Below are 19,563 nucleotides of genomic sequence, written 5' to 3'. Positions count from 1 at the left end.
CCCCCAAGACATCTCTTTTACAAATCAGAGACCCAGGTAATAAAAGTAACAAAAAGTTAAAGAGTAGTTACAGCATGTCAGGCAGTGTTCTTAGAGCTCGACATATATTACAACTAGAGGCCCAGTGCATGATATTCGTGCACTGGGGGGGAGGGGGAGGGAGGATCCCTCAGCCTGACCTGTACCCTCTCTCAGTCTGGGACCCCTCGGGGGATGTCCGCCTGCCAGCTTAGCCCCAAAGTAATTGGGCCTAAGCTGGCAGTCAGACATCCCTCTAGAAGTATGGGACTCTCACAGTCCAGGACCCCTCACTCCTTACCGCCTGCCTTTAGTGGAAAAGGGAGAGACTCCCATCATCACCGCTGCACCTGCAAGCCATGAGCCTGGCTTCTGGCTGAGCGGCACTCCCCCTGTAGTATCGCATTGACCGCTAGGGGCAGTTCCTGCATTGGGCATCTGCCCCCTGGTGGTCAGTGTGCGTCATAGGGATTGGTGGTTCTGCTGGTCATTCTGCTGTTTGGTCGATTTGCATATTAGGGTTTTATTATATAGGATGTAATCTTTGTATTACTATCACTAATTTACAGACAGGAAAACCAAGGTACAGAGAGGCTAAGTAACTTGCTGGAAGTCAACCATTTTATAAGTGAGAGACCTGACCTTGGAACCCAGGGAATCAGGTTTTAAATATTACTCTATTAATAAATATTAATCTAAGCAGAAGCTTCATCTGCTTGTCATGTTACCCAGTTCTTCTCCTAGGTTGTTCTCCTCTGAACATACTCTACTTTCTTTTTATCCCTTTTACTCCATTTCCGCAGTTGTGATCTGAATAGCAGAGTAAAACAAAACTGTCACCTCCCCTTTTTAAGATGTTACTAGAAGCCCAGCGCATGAAATTGCATGGCCCCGCCCACCTGTGTTGCCTTGCCATGCTCACAGCCCCGCCTGCCCATGCTGGTGTCAAGTCCCCGCCAGTGCCCGCACACTCAGCCTCCTGGTGATCAGTCTTGGGTCGTTCCACTGTGACAGCGTCACGACCACGAGGTTTTTATGATAGAGATATCTCTACTAATATAGCTCAAGCCCTGGCTGGGTAGCTTAGTTGATTAGAGTTTTGTCCTGATATGCCAAAGTTGTGGGTTTGTTCTCCAGTCAGGACACTTATGAGAAGCAACCAATGAATGCATAAATAAGTGGAACAACAAATCCCTCTCTCTCTCTCTCTCTCTCTCTCAAACCAATCAATCTATAAAGATTAAAAGAATATACAGCTCAAGATTACGCCACCCTTTAAGAACAACCACATGACACTACTGGCCCATAATGAGCTTAACATTTACTAAGAACCAGAAATATTTTTTTCCAGACTGCTTTAGTCAATAAGTATTTCCCTCCAACTGTGTTTGTGCAGTTAGCATTTTCAGTGCAACAGCAGAATCATTACCTAAGGGTGTTTATTTGACCCCTTTGCCCCGAGGCTGCCCTCATGGAGCACACTCTTTCCACAAACTTTGGGTCATCTCCACGGAGCCAAGATCCCAAACTAGAAAAGCTCACCTGTGCAGGGTGAGCCACGGGTGCTGAGGGAGTGTTTGGAGACACAAGATCCAGGTAAAACTACTGGTTGCCACATACTGCCTGTGGGAACTTAAACAAGTTTCTTGACCTTTCAAATACTCAGGATTCTACTATATAAAATGAAAATAATAACTACCTCAGAGAGATGTAAGGACAAAATTCAGTACCCCGCCCCCCCCCTCCCCCCCCCCCCCCCACACAAAAAAAACCCAGACATTGAGCAGTTTGCATAGCACTGATACCTGGAGCCTGCCCCCTCTTCCCCAGGACCAGCTACATAATTTGTGGGGCCCAATGCAAAAAGAAACTATGGTGGCCCCTGTTAAAAAATTATTCAGAATTTTAACAAAGTGAGCAAAGAACTTTAAGCCAAGTGCAGAGTCCTTGCAGCCTTCTTAGGATCCTGTTGCATGCTATATTAGTTTCCTAACACTGATGTTGCTGCTGTAAGAAATTACTACAGCCTTGGTGGCTTACAACAACACACATTTATTATCTTACCATTCTCGAGGTCTCACTGGGCTAATATTAAGGAGTTGGTAGGGCTGCATTGCTTTCTGGATGCTCAAGGTGATAATGTTTGCATGCCTTTTCCAGTATCTATCTCAAGGCTGCCCAGGCCCTTGACCAGGTAGCTCAGTTGGTTAAAGCACTGTCCCAATACACCAAGGCTGTGGGTTTGTTAAAAAAAAAATCAATTAAAGGCTGCCCACATTCCTTGGCTTATGGCTCTCTTCCAACTTCAAAGCCAGCAGTGGCTGGTCAAGTCCTTCTCATATTGCCATCTCTGACTCTTCTAACTCTCTCTTCCACTTTTCAGTGACCTTGCAATAACATTGGGCCCATCCAGATAACCCAGAAGAATCTCATTTTGAAGTCAGCTGATTAGCACCTTTATTTCCATCTGCAACCTTCATTCATTGCCACATAGCACACCATATTCACAGGTTCTGGGCGTTAGGATATGGACATCCCAGGGAGGCCATTATTCTACCCACCATACACACCCATAAAGCCAGTCCTCCTGGCCCCTAAAACTGAGCTCTTAGATGTCTATCTAGAGACCATGAAGACCCCACAGTACTCCAATCCATACACGCAAACCTGTGGCCACACCCAGGGTGGTGGTAGCAAATACCCACGGTCACCTTGGATGGACCCTGACCTGCTCCCAGGCGGACGGAGCCCCTGGCTCCAGGACGCATTCTCTCTGCTGTAATCCTGGCCTGCTCCTTTCCTCTTGGATGTTCACACATGGTTTCTCCAGCTCAGGGCCCAGGGCTCCTTTGTGGGTGTGTGGGTGTGGATCTGTCCCAGCTGCTCCCACCTGAGGCTGCAGAAAATAGTCTCTCTTTTAACAACCCCTCATACCTCAGCCTCAGGCCCTAACCCACCAGTCAACCGAGGAGCCAGTCCACCTACCCCCTGTAAGGGAGGGAGTGGACCTCTGGGGACTGCTGGGGAGAAAGGTGACATCATTGACTCAGGAGCCTCTGAGGATCTGCCAACAAGAGGCAGGAAGCAGCACCTGCCCGAGGCTCTGCCCTGAGCTACCTTGGAGGAAGGCCAGAGAGTTGCCATGGCAACATGACAGCCCTGAAGCTTGGCACTGGAAGGCCCCTTCTCCTACTCTCCCCCAAATGCCCCCGGGCTCTGTTTGGAAATAACAACCACTGCCTGTAGGAAAAAATTCAGTGTGTGCCTGCTGCTGTGGAACTGTGGTCACCCACATGCCACCTGCCTGAGCCGCTGTCACTGGGGTGGCAAGCTTGCTTTAACCGCCACCCCCACGATCATCCTGCCCCACAACCACAACCGTCTTCTCAAAACCCATCGACCTCTCAGAAGATGTCTCTTCCATCCTCCCTCTCCACCTCTCAGGCAAAGGACTTCCCTGATCTCTTTCTCATACCCTCACTTTAAAAAAAGCACACACACACACACACACACACACACACATCCCCGATGCTGAATTTACATGCAAAAATGCACAGATCTTAAGTACACAGTTTGATGTGTTTTGACAAATGATATACCTCTGTAGTCCACCCGCCAATCAAGGCTTGTTTTCTCTTTTTTCTCTTTTGGCTCCTGGGAGGTTACTTTGGTGCCTACAGATAAGGAGAAGGAGGATGGGTCCTGGGAGCAGGAGCCACAAGAAGGTTTGGAGCTTGCACGGGGGTCATGAGCAATAGAGCCACGCCCAGCCAGGCTGAGATTCGGCTTTTCTCCCCTTCAGTCCTGAGGTCCTGGTATCTTCTCAACCCAGGAAGCAAGCAGGCAAGCCTCCCACCCCCAGATCTGGCAAAGCTTCTCATGGGCTGAGGTCTAGGAGGCTCACCGGTGATATAGCCAATGTCCAGTCTCCCCAGGTTTTCCCACCCGGATGGCCAGTGGCCTTGTTACAACACAGGGAGAACGAATGGCATTTTGATTTCCCCAAAAGCAAAGTATCCTGGTGCCCAGAGAAAGTTTGTCCTCTCTCTCTGCCCAAAGAGCCCAGATGAGGCTGAAAGAACTGCCAACTGACTTCCTGCTCCCCTGTCCTCCTCTCCCAGGGGAGGGGAGTCAAACAGGTAAAGGGAGGCTCCCTGCAGACACCACTCTGCAGGTCCTGTCTCCCTGCCAGAGAGGCCACAGAAGGACAGGGTTTCTGTGGGCCATCGAGTCCAGCCCCTGACTTACTAGAAACCTGCGAGGATGACTCCTCCCCGAGGAGGCCGGGGGATGGTGGGCAGGTGTTCCGATCGCCTGCCTTGCACTCTGGATTCCCACTGCAGCGGAAGTTCCTTGAGGTTTCCCAGGCTCACGCTCACTCGGTGCCTGGCACACACTAGGTGCTCAATAATGGTTATTGGATAAATAAATTAATGAGTCTAGCAACCAGTTGGATGGACATTTTTTCCTTCTGGTTATGTCTTGTCCTATGTATAAGGCACTGAGCACAGTTCAGTCCTCTCTCAGATAGGTGGCAAGGTAAGCCATCTTTCAGGAGGGAGAGAGAGAGAGAGAGAGAGAGAGAGAGAGAGAGAGAGAGAGAGAATAAGGGATGGCCAGAGGTGAGGAGAGGAAGGATGGGGCAGGATCTGGAACATCCACTTTCTGGTCCAGGAATAAAGCCAAGCATAACGTCAGGGTTAGAACTTGGAAGAGCAAAGCCAAGAATACAAAGAGCAAAGTGCAGGTTCCAAGGACACCTCCAGGGGCAGACGTCCCCAAGGGTAAACCACAGGTAACAGGAGGGAGAGGCACGGGGGTTGGAAAGCAAGAGCCACCTGGCATGACTCTCTTGGAGGCGGGCAGGTAGCACGGGCTTCCTCCCCAGGTGCTCCCACCCCCACCCACTGGCTCCAAATCCAACATTCACCCTAGCCGTGGCATCACTCTCCGCCCAGATAACGGGTTTGATGTTCACTAAGACATTTTTTTCAATACTGAGAGGCAGACCTTCCCCACCGGATGAACTGATCAGCTTAGAGCTCTGTTAAAGCAGCCACCCCCCAGTCCCTTTAGACTCTAAAGTTTAGAGTGACACAAACTGCCACCTGAAGGCACCAAAGCACTGTGACAGTCACAAGCACAAATTCCTTTGCCAGACTGGCTGGGTTCAAACCCCAGCTCTGCCAACGAGGGACCTGAAGTAGATATATAATCTCTCTGTACTCAGTTTCCTCTTCTGTAAAATGGAGACTAATAATGCTACTGTAAAATTATAAAAAACATATATATATATACTAGAGGCCCAGTGCACAAATTCCTGCACAGGTGGGGTCTGGCCAGCCTGGCCATAATCAGGGCTGATTGGGTCGGGGCCTGTTGGGAGGAGAAGACTGCCGAAAGTTGGCTAGTGGGCCTGCCCCGACTGGGGCCTGATCAGGGCCGGGCCAGCTGGGGGGAGGGGCCAAGGGCAATTGGCCGGTGGGGGCCCCCCACAATTGGTGTGTGTGGGGGCCAATCAGGGGTGGAGCCGGCTGGGGGAGGGGCTGTGGGCCAGTGGGGGTGGTGGGGGCCCATCAGGGGTGGGGCCGGCTGGGGGGAGGTGCTGCAGGAGGTTGGCTGGCCAGTCCCACCCCCTGAATGGCTGGTTTGCTGGCCACAGTGGGCATCATAGCGATCAGTCATTACAGCGTTCTGGTCACTGGCTTTTCATATATATAGATATTGGGCTGTTCCTGCTCATATTTAATCTTTGACCCTGGTTCCTGACACAGAGCTCCTAAAACCCTTGGGATTTCCTGGACAGTAAGAGCAGTTTCTGACCTAATGAGGTGACTCCTGGTGGGCTCCTTCCTACATGAGGGCTGGTTACCAGAAAGACCAGCTATGAAAAGGAGCTGAGCAGAAGTTTGATGCTTTCAGCTCTACTTCCTATCCTTTGGAGGGAGGAGAGGGGCTGGACAATGAGTTAATGACCGATCATGCCCTTGTGATGAGGCATCCATAAAAATCCCTACAGTGTGGGATTTCGATGGCTTCCGGGCTGGTGCACACATCCACCTACCGGGAGAGTGACCCACCCCAACTCCACGGAAGGTCCTGCACTGGCTACCTCTTCATCCCGCCGCTCATCAGTGTCCTTTATCATATCCTTTATAATAAGCTGGTCAACACAAGTGTTTCCCTGAGCTCTGTGAGCCAATCTAGCAAATTACTGAACCCAAGGAGGGATTGGGGGAACCCCAATTTATAGTCAGTCACCAGTGACAGCCCTGGACTTGTGCCTGGCATGTGAAGTGGGGGCAGACGGGGGTGCAGAGCCCTTAACCTGTGGGATCCGATGCTAACTCCAGGTAGACAGTGTCCAAATGGAATTGAATTGTAGGACACCCAGCTGGTGTCAGGGAATTGGTTAATGTGGGGAGAAAAACTACACACCTGGGGCCAGAAGTATTGTGAGTATGAGTAAGGAAAGGAGTGAAGGAAAACCGTGTGTCTAGCATCTATTCCAGAGGTTCCTGTGGGGAGTCAAAGAGTTAATATAACCAAAGTGCCAAACGTGTCCCAGAGAGCATGGCTCATGCTACGTAAATATTTGCCAGCATACTTTGAAATAGGATGATAGTAAAAGATATTGAAAAGATGTTTCCAAACTGAGTTAAGCAGGATAAGCCCAGCAATGACCTTGTGACAAGGCGGGGATGTTTTTATGGAAATTGACAGAAGGAGAGGCACTGTTTTGCCTCCGCACAGGCTTGTTTGGAGTGGTCCCCAACAGCTCTCCAGTCTGGGGGGTGTCTGGCATGGAGGCCGTACACAGAGCCTCCAAGCACTTGTGCGAAGAGGAACCGCGGGGATGAGCCATTGAGGAGCCCTCCTGGAGGAGCAGGAAGCTCCGCTCTGCCTCTTCTCAGAGATTGCGTTCTCCCAGCTATGAAAGGGGCTGACAAAAGTCGCCCTGCCCCACGGGGGAGGCATGGAAGCTCCATAAACAGAAGCTCTGTACAGAGGGAAAGTCTTTCTTTGTGATGACGGCTCCTTTCCAGTGGCTCACGAGGAAACTGCAGGATCTGACCACCTGGAGTCCTGCAGGGATGCTTTCTCAGTCCAGGCTGCCTCAGTAAATGCTTCCTCCGGAGAGGAACCTGCCTACCAGGGAGCCCTGCCCTCCTGAGAAAGGCCACACGGCCTCCGTGCCCGCCACCCTGCTGCTTCCCGTTTCTCTCCCCTGGGAGTAGAAAGAAACAGCCTGTAGGGCACCTCCCTCGATGAAGGGTGAAGGTGTGACCTTGGACACGACTCTTACTCTTTCTGTTCCTCCGTTTCCATGACTCTGATTGGGAAGAATAGACCAGTTCCTTTGCTGCCTTCATTGCAGGTGGGCGTGGTCCAAATGTGAGGGGCATTCTCCCCGAGTCAAGCCCTGTGTGAATACCTGTGTCCCTGTTACAGCCATGCTGTAGTCTGTAAGATCCACCCTTTCCTGGGATTCCTTCTTTATTCCCCTTTCATTTGGAACAAACATGTGCTCTGCATCAGAGCTGGGCCTGTGTTGTGTGTCACAGCTAGCTGCAAAGTCCGCAGTTCCTGTTCTGGCCAAGGTCATGGCCAAGACCCTGCAGGAGTCCTGGGGCCCCAACTCCTTTTAGGACCCTTTCACCAGAGTCTCTGGGTTTTGCCCACATCAGATATGATTCTCCCCCAGCCCCAGGTGTGGTCTCTGCAGCGCTCTCAGAGACCCCGTGGCACCTAGTTGAAGTCACCTTCAGGATATTCCCAGAATCCAACCCTATCTCAGCATCTGCCCCACCGCTGTCATGGTCCAAGCCATGACCACCTCTCATCTGGATTTCTGCAGGAACCTCCTGCTTTTACCTTGGCCCCTTCGGTCTGTTCTCAACACCACAGCCAGAAGGGTGGTTGAAAATGACAACCAAAGCACATTATTAATCTGCTCAAGCTCTTCCCACGGACCCCCATCTTACAAAGTAAAAGCCGCACGCCTCGCAGCTGCCTACAAAGCCCCTCTCTGCAATTCTCCACTTCGGCTGTCTGCTGGGATCACCTGAGAACTATAAACAATATGGACACTGAGTGCCACCCCTGGCAATGCTCCTCATTGGTCTGGGTGAGCCCCACCATCAGGAATATTTTAAAGGGAGAACCACTGCCCTCCTTGATCTGTTGCCCCTCCAGCTCCATCTCTACCTCCAGCCTTCTTGCTTGCTCTGTTCCAGCCACATGAGCTTCCTTCCTCTCCTTCAAACGTGCCAAGCACACTTCTACCTCAGGACCTTTGCACTTGCTGGTCTCTCTGCCTAGAAAGTTTTCCCTCCAGGTGTTCACATGACTTGCTTCTTCATCTCTAGGTCATTGCTCAAATGTCACCATCTCAGTGAGGCCTTCTCTGACCATGTCATTAAAACTTCAACCCCTTCTCCTATTCCAGCCTGATCCTGTCTCTCTTTCCCACTTTATGTTTCTCCGTAGCATTTACTGCCATCTAACATGCCACATAGCTGACTTCTTGGTTTTGTTTATTATCTCTCTTCCCCCAACTGGAATGCAAGCTCCAGGAGGGCAAGGATTCCTGTCTGTTTTATTCACTGCTCTATCCCTGTGCCTAGACTATGATGGCACATAGGAAGTGCTCAATAAGTATCCTTTAAGTGAACATATACTCTTCATCCCTCACAGGTTCTCAGCTGCCTTTGCATCCCTAGAACCCGGCCAGATTCTCCCTAGGCCAGGAAAAGCCATACAAAATTACACTGCACACAGTAGCTGCTCAATAAGTGTCCATTGAATTAAACTGAACTCTCCTCCCCAAAAGAACACAGTCTCCAAACCCAGCAGCAAGATCATTCCTAAACACTCTAGCTATAAGCTCACGGTGGTTTGCAGCTTTAAGACCATTTTTAAAATAAGGAGAAAGAGGGGGAAAGAAGGTGTGGGGTGAGCTCACAGAAGTTAATGAGATTTTCTGAGCTGTGGTACGTGCCCACATTTTTAATAATTAGGAGCAATAAAAATTCTAACTGAACCTTAAAGGAACATCTTCTGTAACAAAGAGAGAAGTCAAGACAGACTTCTCTGTGGGTTGTAATGACTTGTTAGCCCTGGAAGATGGATGTACTTTAAAAAACTAATTTATAGAAAAACATAATTGTTCATAAAAATGCAACAATTAGGTTAAAATTACTTATTAACCGGAATGCTAGATGATTCCAGTGCCCTTAAGGAGTAAATTAGGTGATTAACCCTCAAAATCTCAAATGGAAGAAAGCCTTCCCCCTGCTTAGCAGAAGGAGAAACTGAGGCTGAGGAAGGAGAAAGGGGAGAGTGACTTGCTCAATGCTGGCCAAAAGGACTGAAGCAGGGGAGGGACACAGGAGTCCAAATGCCCAGTCCTGGCTCTGTCCCAGCACTGTGCTGACCCCATCCCCCAAAGGTCAACGAGAGCCCAGCCACTGACTCTGCTCACCCACTGGGTCTGAGGTCAGGCAGGGGCCGGTCGAGGGGCAGGCGGTCACTGAGATAGGCGTTGTAGCCGTAGTACTGGAACTGCTTCAGGGCCATGCGCCGGCCTTCGGGGCTGAGCTCCTGGCCCCAGTGTGCAAACAGAGAGGAGTCTGTGAAGGGCTCAGCCTCGGCCTCCTCAGGCTTGGCGGGAGCCTCTGGAGAAAGAAGGGATAAGGAGACAGTGGGTCAGAGTGCACCCCTGCATATGCCACGACAACCCCTTTCCCTTCCTTAGCCTTTCTTTGGGTAAACTATCTTAGTGTCATCTTTGGGAGACTGGAATCTTCATGCTTCCTCAAACTCATTTATCCACCTATTTATTCATTCCTCCACCCAATATTCACTAGATACAAGGGATATAGAAATATACCCACCAGGGTCTACTGAGAGGCTGATGGATGTGACCCTGATGCCCCATGGCTTCAAACTGAAACCCCTCCTTTCTCAGTCTGCTTCCCTGCCAGACATGCAGCCCCAGCACTAGAATGGATTTCTGCTTCTCTTTCCCCAGATTGTATCCCCCCTCCCTGCCAGCCCTAAGCCTGCCCCACACCCAGGTCTCCTAGCTGAGGGTCTGCTCCCTTGCCTGGTTCTCACCAGCCCACCTCCCTCTCCACTGTCTGGTCCCGCTGTGAGTTGCCTGGCCCCCCCACATGACATTCACCTGGCTACAAGGACCCCCCGCCAGACTGCCTCTTGCTGCTTCCAGACTCTGCCCACTATCTGTGGCACCGGGGATGGCCAATCCACCCTCAGTGCCCCACACTCTGGCACTGCTCATGGGGCCCCCGGTAGACTTTGTGGGGGCAGTCCCCACACCAGGTCATGGTTTGCGTGGAACATTCCAGAAAATGGAGGAGGCATTATTACCTCTAAGAGCAGAGGTTTTGAATTCACATAGACACGGATTCAAATAAATCCCTGCTCCACCATTCCCTGCCCCAGGCCACAAGCAAACACTCAGCCTCGCTATGCCTGGACTTTCCCACCTGTGATGCAGGAATAATAACACCCACCCACCTGCCCCTGGGATCTGTGAGGATTACATAAAATAATGAACACAAAGCACTTAGGCCAGCAGATGGCTCAGAATAAGTGCACAATAAGTGGTAATTCAGGGTGCTATAGCAAGGGGAACCTGGCTGGTCATTTAAATTCCTCTTTCATGGGGGTAACAGTAGGTCTTGCCAGGACATAGGCTGATGGGTCAGGACTTTGAAATTCATCCCAAGGGGCAGGTAGGTAGATTAAACCATTCAAGGTCAGAAATCAGAGAAACTGGACAGAGATGTCTTCTATGCTCAGAAGCAGGATGTAAGTAAGAGAGAGAGAGAGAGCCAGGAGCTGGAATGAGACAGGCCAGAAAGAAGAGGAAGCAAGTTAGGAACAGCAGAGGCAGGCTTGGGACACTTGCCAATGTCCGCTCAGGTGTCCACAGAGAGCCAGTAGGTGCATGGCACAACTATGCCAGGCAACTTAAAAGTATAGGCTGGAGATAGGCAAGGGGCTAGGATTTCAGGGTCTTCGAGGATGGGTATATCATCTTGGTTACCAGTTAGCCTTACAGAAGGAAACTCAGGTACATTAACTAGATTAGGACATAGCAAGGAGTAAAATGCAAACTGTGGGTGCATTTCTATGACAAAGCAAAGGTCTTTAGTGTGGTGGCTGCTCAGAGCTCCATCCCAGAAGTCAGGGAGCACCTGTTCTCCCCTACCAGGCATTTTTGAAGAGAAGTACAGGGCTGGCGTGATCTTGAAGGCCCTTGTTATCTCTAAAATGATGTATGACTCAGTCATTTGGAATGGCGGGTAGTAAAAATCTAAATCAGTGAACCAATTGAATCATATAATATTTAACAGGAATGGCGTTTTACTGCTCTCACAGACCTAAATGGATATTACCTAGTAAAATGAGATCAGTTCATGGAAAATTACGATTCTCAATTAGGCCTGTGTTGTGTAATATTGCATTATAAACATATTAAAGTCCTGAGTCCGATCCCATGCTTCTACCTTTTTACTCAGTATGGATGCAAATGTCAGCAAACTTGAAAGCAGTGGGTCCTGAATGATGAGGTGGGGGCAAGACAATGTATTGTCTTGTTCCCTGTGGCTTGGCTCCCAGCACAGTGCGTAGCTCTTTCAAGAGATTCAATACATCATATTAAAATAAATTAATGAGTAGTACCCCATAGTGGTTAGTTAGTAGACATGAGGAAACGAACGATGAAAAGGTTAAATGACTAATCCAAGGTCACCTAGGTGTCTTTGATAAGAAAGGTCTGGCTTCCTCCCAACCCCACATTTTCCTTTGCACCACGAATGGCAAACCATGGTACAAGGGTCATATCTGGCCCACCACCTGTTTTATAAATAAAGCTTTATTAGAACATAGTCTCAGAGCTACAAGGGCAGAGTTGAGTAGGTACAACAGAGACCATCTGGCCTGCAAAGTGGAAAATACTATCTGGCCCTTTAAGGGAGCTGTCTCCTGCTCTACACCTTACATTTGACATCTCTTGGCTCTGCTAACTCCATCTCTTTTCCTTTCCTTTCCAAGGACTGGTTAAGAGCACTGGCTACAGAGACAGAATCCTCGGGTTTGTACTCCAGCTCTACCACGTACCAGTTTAGTCCAGCTTATCTTACACCTCAGTTTCCTCATCTGTAAAATGGGGTTGATAATAACAGTTCCTTCTTCCTAGATCATTTGTGCATATTCAAGAGATGGTCCCTGTAAGGAGCCCAGCATGGTGCCTAGAACATAATGTTAGCTCAACAAATGTTGCTGCTAAGGCCCCATGAAGCCCCACAGCCCCGCCCGGGTGCTTTTCCACCAACACCTCTTGTGTTCAGGTGGGGAAGATGGCCCTGCCTTGAGGTCCTGACTCTGAAAGCTGCTACTGCTGTCTAGTCCCCAGATGAAGGGTCTCTGTGTCCAAAGATAAGTGGCCTGCATTTAACCCGTCCTAGATTGACTCCCTTCCCTCTCCAGTAAGAAATCAGACCTACTTGGTCATCAGCAAAGGAGGGCCATCTTTAACATGCTGAGATGGTAAAGGCACCTCAGGCAAGTGCCCCGCTGGGACCTCTGCAGGTCTGGCGGTGTCCGGACACCTGTGGAGAAGGGCCAGACCCATGGCTATCTCTCCTCCTTAGGAGCGGACTCTGGCTGTGGTCCCCTTCTGGGGTTCAGACCTCTTTGGGCACACCTGACTGAGGGTGACTCCAGAGAAGCGTATATCCAGGGGGCTGAGGGCTGTCCAAGGCCGAGGTCATTCATGGCAGACATTGAGCAGGGCACAATGAACTCAGCTCATAGCTGAGCCAGAGAGTTTGGGGGGTTCTGAGTATAACGGGGAGGCTGTCATCCCAGCCCATTCTGCACCAGCCATGCCCTTGTCTGGGTCCTAGCGACAAACAGATGGAGAAGGAAAACTGAATGGCCATTTCCCCAGACAGCCACCCGTGGGTCTCAAGTGGCACGTGTAACACACAGGCAGGGGGGAATTCCTCCGCCTACTCCGACTCACCATGAGCCACGTGGGGTGGGCAGGAGGGGAGCCCCAGCTGGGCTGAGGAGACCCACAGGCTGAGGGAGACACCACCATGCCAGGCCCCTCTCTGTGAAGGACCCCCTGATGGCCGTCTGTCTCCCTTGGCATGAAAGACAGAGTCTCTTCTAATGCCTTCAAGGCCCTGGGTGATGCGGACCCCACAGCCCGCAGAGCTCACCTCCTCCCACGGTCCCCTTGGCGCATCTCACCTCAGTGCCTCTGGTGCTTCCCACTTCCCTCTCCACCTCCTGCTGACTCCCCTCATGTCTTTATTTGCCCGGCAAGGCCTTCCCTAAACACTCAATCCTCTCGCACCTGCCTATGTACTTTTCTATTTATCTTGCTTGTTTCCCCACTAGAACGTGAGCTCCAGGAGGTCAGAGATTTGCCTTGTTCTCCCTGGACCCCCAGTGCTTACACAGTGCCTGGCACCTGGCTGGCAGCAGGTCATGGCGGGGTCAGTAACTCTCCTGTCTGCTAGCGCCACCCCCCCCCCCCCCAATACCCCCCAGAGGGAGCTGCAGGGCACCGGTGCTGTGTCAGCAGTGGGACCACAAAGCCGGGGGATGTGTGGCCAGGACAAACTCCCATCTAGTTCACCTAAGCAAAGTCATCCAAGACGAACAGTAGGGTCTTAGGAGCTTCTCAGGCAGTTCCATGGAATGTGATCAATGGTAGATAACCTCCACCCCTCAGTGCGCATGACCTGCTTTCCAGAAAGTTCTGCCAGTGCTCACATGAGGCATCTGAAAAGGCCACAATATGATCTCAGAGACATGCCCCATTGGCCGGGCCTGACTCGGAGCCCAGGAATGAGAGCTGAGAATTACAGTACAGGTCCGACAGCCTCCAGGCTAATTCCTGGAGACAGGAGGGAAGTGAGGCAGGAAATCGGCTCCAGCTTAGAGCAATTCATGTAACAAAAGCTGCGGCTCTAAGCGCTGTCCACGGGCTCACCAGCCAGGCCTGAGAAGCACATCTGGATGTCCTGCCAAGGCTTTTGAGGTTCCTGAAGCCACTGATGCAGAAAGCGGGAAGGATACCTGCGTGAGGGTGGCTGCTTCAGTGAGCAGCCCAGATGAGGGCTCACCCGGCTGCTTTTGCTCCAGGGTCTTGGCGGTGCTGAGACTGTGCGATGGAGCAGATAGGAAATGGGTTTGGGAGTGAAGCAGACACTGTAATGCTGCCTAGCCCTGTCCGCTTCCAACTGCCTGTCCTCTCCTGGACCGCGCTCCTGGAGATGCCCATCTTTGGAAGCTGACCCATTGCCAGCTCCTGCCATGCACTTCAGTGACAGCTCTGAGGTGCCGGTGGCTTTTGGAAGAGCTGCAGGGGAGGTTGTAGCCCAGATCTCTTCCTGAGCAAGAGGCCAGCACCTTCTCTGCTCCTTGGATTTTAGGATGAATCCTAAAAAGCAATAGACGGTAACATTGCATGGTTGCTGCTGCAGGTCAATGTGGTTTGGGGCTCCCACCTCGGGGTTGGATAGAGGACTGGTCGAGCCCGGCCAAGGGGGCAGACAGAACCCACTGGGACACAGCTCGAGTACCCTGAGCCCGCTGCCCAAGCCGGACCCTGCACTCATGGGAAGTGGCAGCCCTGCTTCTGGTCCCGGTCCAGGCCCTTTGGGGATATTTTCCCAGGAAAGAGGTGGAGCCTTCTTGTTTCTGTGGGTTACTTGGTTTGCTGTATGTCCCTGCTTCAGGCAGAGGGGATGGCTAGGAAGGCTTCAAGGGTGGGTGGAGAGGAAGCCTCGCTTCTGCCCTGCAGCCAGTCCTACAGCCATGGCTATTTCTGTTCCTTCCCTCAGGCCATGCTCAAAGCTGAAGCTTTGGGTGTTTGGTGATAAGATCGGAACCCAGGGATGAGGAGGCAGGAGAAACTGGGACAGGCAGGCCGGCCTGTGTCTAAGGCAGCCATGGGCAAACTACGGCCCGCGGGCCAGATCCGGCCGTTTGAAATGAATAAAACTAAAAAAAAAAAAAAAAGACTGTACCCTTTTATGTAATGATGTTTACTTTGAATTTATATTAGTTCACACAAACACTCCATCCATGCTTTTGTTCCGGCCCTCCGGTCCAGTTTAAGAACCCCTTCTCTCCTGGGTCTGCTCTCTACACTCTCTGAACAAGTCCCGCAGCCCCTTCAGGCCTCCGTTTCCTTCACTTGTGAACAGGAACAGACGGTCAGGCTGCGAAGGGGAGTGGCTGCAAAGTCAGCTTTGGAAAGATGAAGGCTAAGCATTAAATAGTGGAGAGAGCGTTGCCGAGTGTCCCTGATAAAACTTCTTAAAGGATGCTTCCTTTTCTTCCACTAATTTTATTATCTTTTAAACAGTTTTATAATTTACATACCACAAATTTTACCTTTTTTCAAATGTACAATTCAACGATTTTTATAAAATTTTCTTCCACTCTTGAGGTGCCTGGTTGCACGTTTTATTTGGGGTTAAAAAGCAAAGGGCTTATTGGATTTTCGGAAATGTACATTTCTCATCACTTTCAGTGAACTCTGGCCTGCTGGTTCCCCGCCCATGTGAGGTCACCATTATCCCCACTAAGGAGGCTGATGCGTGGGCCTCCCTGACCCAGAAGCCCAGGCTGCATGTGTAGAGCATCAAAGCTCCTCGGTGGAGCCCTGCTGAGGAGGCAGGATTCACTCCTCCACACAGGGAGGGACTTCACCCTGAGCAGCAGGCCAGCCCTGGCTGCTTCTTTTGCCTTCTGTTTCTGCGCTGTGTTCTCCTTCCTCCTCTTCCAACACCCAATCGAGGGCCAACACCCAGCCACGGTGCCTGGTCCCAGCCAGGGCCAGGAGCGAAGCAGGCTGGCCTGAGAGGCAGAGACCTCGGCCAGCCCCACCTCCAACACTGGCAAACCCACTCCCTGGGCCTCCATTTCTCTTTTGTAAGATGAAACCAGTGTTTGAGTTTTATTGGGAGAAAAAGGAGGATTTCAGCACATCATTGTGGTGCTTTTCTTATATCTAGCAAAGCAAGACCTGATGACTCCACTTGTAGATGGGCTCCCCTGGCTGTGCCAAGAGCCCTAATAACAAGGAAACACGGTATTCTGTTGAGTGGAGGGTTTCCCTTCTCCCCTCCTCCTGGGGGGGCATTAGAACATGAGCTGAAGGTCTTTTGCCAGCAGTCCCCACAATTACACGTTCTCTTCCAGGAATCCTCAGAACTGGGAGGAGAAAGCAGTGGAATCAGACAGGGAAGGGCTTGGAGCCAATCAGAAGAAAGGAGCCCTGACAGTCTCTGGTCTGACACCATTACAATCTCTGAATGGCGATTTTATTCATCGTGGCATAGGTGAGTCCAGAGAGCTTCCTCTGGCACCTGGAGAGTGTTTTGGGGAAGAAGAGTGGCTTCTCCAGAATGCCTTGTGATGAGGCAGGGCCAGGGCTGGCACTGCAAAGGGCCGCCCGCTGCAGGGGCTCGAGCCAGCTCTGCCCTTCACCAGCTCTGTGTGACCTTCACCGACCTCCTCCATCTCAGCTTGCTCATCTGTTTAATCTGTTTAAAGCAGACACTAATATTTATCTCTAGCTCATTGCAAAGATTAAGCGAGGGGCTGGATGCCAGTAAAGTTCTTCGAAAACTATCCGACTCATGGTAAATTAATGAACTCCCTGTTGCTGCTCTAACAAAGAAACACCAATTTAGTGGCTTAAGATAATACAAATGCATTGTCTTGTGGTTTTGGAGATCAGGGTCTCCCTGAGCTAAAATCAAGGTGTCGGTAGGGCTGCGTTCCTTTCTGGATGTCCCATTTCCTTGGGTTCTTTTTTCTTTTTTGAAGTATTTTTTATGATTGATAGTATTATAGATACCTGAATCCTCGAATCCTCATTGTCAGCTGTTAGAGGCCACCTGCACTCCTTGGCTCAGCGCTCTCTTGCTCCGGTCAGTAAACAGTGGGTTGAGTCCTTTTCATGGGGAATCACTGTGTCCTCCTCTCCTGACACCCTCGTCCATTGGTAGGGATCCTGTGATAACTCTGGGTCCACCTGGATAATCCAGGTTAGCTGGTCAACAACGTAATTCCACCTGCGACCTTCATTCTCCAAGGTCATGGAAGGTAACATACTCAGAGGTTCCAGAGATAAGGATGTGCACATCTTTGGGGACTGCCACTCTGCCTGCCCCAGGAAGAGATCAGTCATTGTGGTGTTTGCCATCTGTAGAAGGGAGATTCTAATACTTGGCCTTGAGGGTTGTAGTGAGGCAAAGGAACGTGAGTTCACATTTGTCGAGAGCCAACCATGCCCCTGCGCTGCTCTTAGCACAGCCACACACTCATCCCTGACCCTCCACCACTGAGACTGAATGGGCAGACACGCCCAGGACAAGCAGGGCAGGGCTGCTGGCCAGGGTCTCCAAAGAAGCAGGCGACATGAGGCCAGCAGGTGGCTATGAGCTGTTGAGGGGGCCCATCCCTGACCGTGAAGCCACACGGGTCCTGCTTCCCTCCTATGCCAAGCAAGGCAGGTACTGTGACCGTCACGCTCCCGCCTCTCTGTGTGTTCCCCACTAGCTCTGATGGAATCGCCCCACTTGCCAGCTGGCTCCTGATCTCTGCCTCTGCCTCCTGCTGCTGTGCTTTGGGCTGGGGCCGGCACTCGGCTACCCCAAAATCTGCTTTTAAAACTCCCTAAAGCTGCAGTTCTATTGTTTTGGGAGGGTTCTCATCTAAGAATCTGATGAAAACTGTGACCATTCCCCAGGAAAATGCACATTGGCACATGCAGGAACAATCTGCTCTCAAATGCAGGAAGCAGGAAGTAAAACAGAGGCTGCAAACCTTTTCCTGTAACGGACCAGTGTGACTAGTTTAGGCCTGGTTGGTCCCGTGGTCTCAGTCACAACTGTTCAACTCCACCTTGGGAAAGCAGTCATAGACAATCCAGCAGTCCCCTTTACCTATGGGGATGCATTCCAAGACCCCCAATAGATGTTTGGCACTGCAGATAGTACCGAACTCTATATATACTATGTTTTTTCCGATACATATATGCCTTTGATAAAGTTTAATTTACAAATTAGGCACAGTAAGAGATTAACAACAATCCTATATAATAAAACTCTAATATGCAAATCGATCAAATGGCGGAACAACTGGCTGAATGGCCGGTCGCTATGACGTGCACTGACCACCAGGGGGCAGATGCTCAACGCAGGAGTTGACCCCTGGTGGTCAGTGTGCTCCCACAGGGGGAGCACCATTCAGCCAGAAGCCGGGCTCACAATTGGTGAGTGCAGCGATGGTGGAGGGAGCCTTTCCCACCTCCACTGCAGGCAGGTGGTAAGAAGTGAGGGATCCTGGACTGCGAGAGCCCTGGACTGCGAGAGGGATGTCTGACTGCTGGCTTAGGGGATTGGTCTTAAACCAGCAGGTAGACATCCCCTGAAGGGTCCTGGACTGCGAGAGGGCACAGGCCGGGCTGAGGGACCCCCCCTCCCCACAGTGCAAGAATTTCGTGCACTGTGCCTCTAGTAACTAATAATAAAATAGAACATGTGTAACAACATACTGTAATAAAAGTAGTGTGAAAGGCTTTGGCGCCACTATTAAGTAAAATAAGGATGATTTCAACACAAGCACTGTGATACCATGACAGTGGAGCTGACAACCTCGACAGCTACTAATTGACTACAGGTGGCTAGTGTCTACAGTGTGGATAATACTGGCTAAAGAGATGATTCATATCTGGGTAGGATAGAGCTAGATGACATGAGATTTCATTGCTACTCAGAATGGCATACAATTTAAAACATATGAATTGTTTATTTCTGAAATTTTGCATTTATTATTTTCACATTTCAGTAGGTCATGGGTAACTACAACTATGGAAAGTGAAACCAGGGTGAAGGGGAGACTACTGTACATAAATGAGTGGGTGTGGCTGCATTCCAAGAAAACTATTTCTACGGCAGACAGCAGGTCAGATTTGGCTTGTGGGCTGTGGTTTGCCAACCCCTGGTGTAATGGTAGCACACACTGTGGATACAATGGCTGCTCTGTTGATGCTAACATACCTGCCTCACCTGCTTGTAGTGAGGAATAAAGGAGTGAATCTGTGTTAGCTCTCGGAGCAGTGCCTTACACCAGGTTAGCCCTGTGAGTGTGTTAGCGAGGCTCTGCTTGCTGGTCGTGGGCCTCTGCCTTTGGGCACTGGCTTTGAGACACCTCTTTGCCTTGTTCCACTGAGGACCCACTCTGAGCCCCTGGTATCAGCCTCATAGGACACAGCCTTAGCCCACCTGGCTTGGGACAAGGGTGGTCGAATCCAGCCCCAGCTGGGAAGGACAAAAGGCAGTTATGATTTTGGATGTTCAAGTCACTGAAAACAAGACCGTAGGCAAGGGCAAGGTTAGAGGAATCAGGCCCCACACTCTTGGTTGGAGTTGGCAAGGGTTAGGGAGGGTAGCCCCAGCCAGGTGGGCTAGGATTCTGGAA

The 19,563-nt window shown here is 50.7% G+C and overlaps 1 protein-coding gene across 3 annotated transcripts in view; it reads right to left on the bottom strand.

Annotated features, from left to right (window-relative positions):
* The window catches only part of GALNT18 (polypeptide N-acetylgalactosaminyltransferase 18), a 293,469-nt gene that overhangs the window by 142,127 nt on the left and 131,779 nt on the right, over positions 1-19,563 (bottom strand). For all 3 annotated transcript variants that reach the window (XM_070425289.1, XM_070425290.1, XM_070425291.1), the window contains exon 2: positions 9,503-9,695. In XM_070425289.1, coding sequence (XP_070281390.1) covers positions 9,503-9,695 — 193 coding nt within the window. The remainder of the gene's footprint in view (positions 1-9,502; positions 9,696-19,563) is intronic.

Source organism: Myotis yumanensis, unplaced genomic scaffold (assembly GCF_028538775.1).
Source record: "Myotis yumanensis isolate MYYU_CA2020_CCGP unplaced genomic scaffold, mMyoYum1.0.hap1 SCAF_10, whole genome shotgun sequence".
In the NCBI taxonomy this organism is placed as follows: domain Eukaryota; kingdom Metazoa; phylum Chordata; class Mammalia; order Chiroptera; family Vespertilionidae; genus Myotis; species Myotis yumanensis.
The sequence above is the reverse complement of the archived record's forward strand: the minus strand, read 5'-3'. Positions and strand labels throughout refer to the sequence as shown.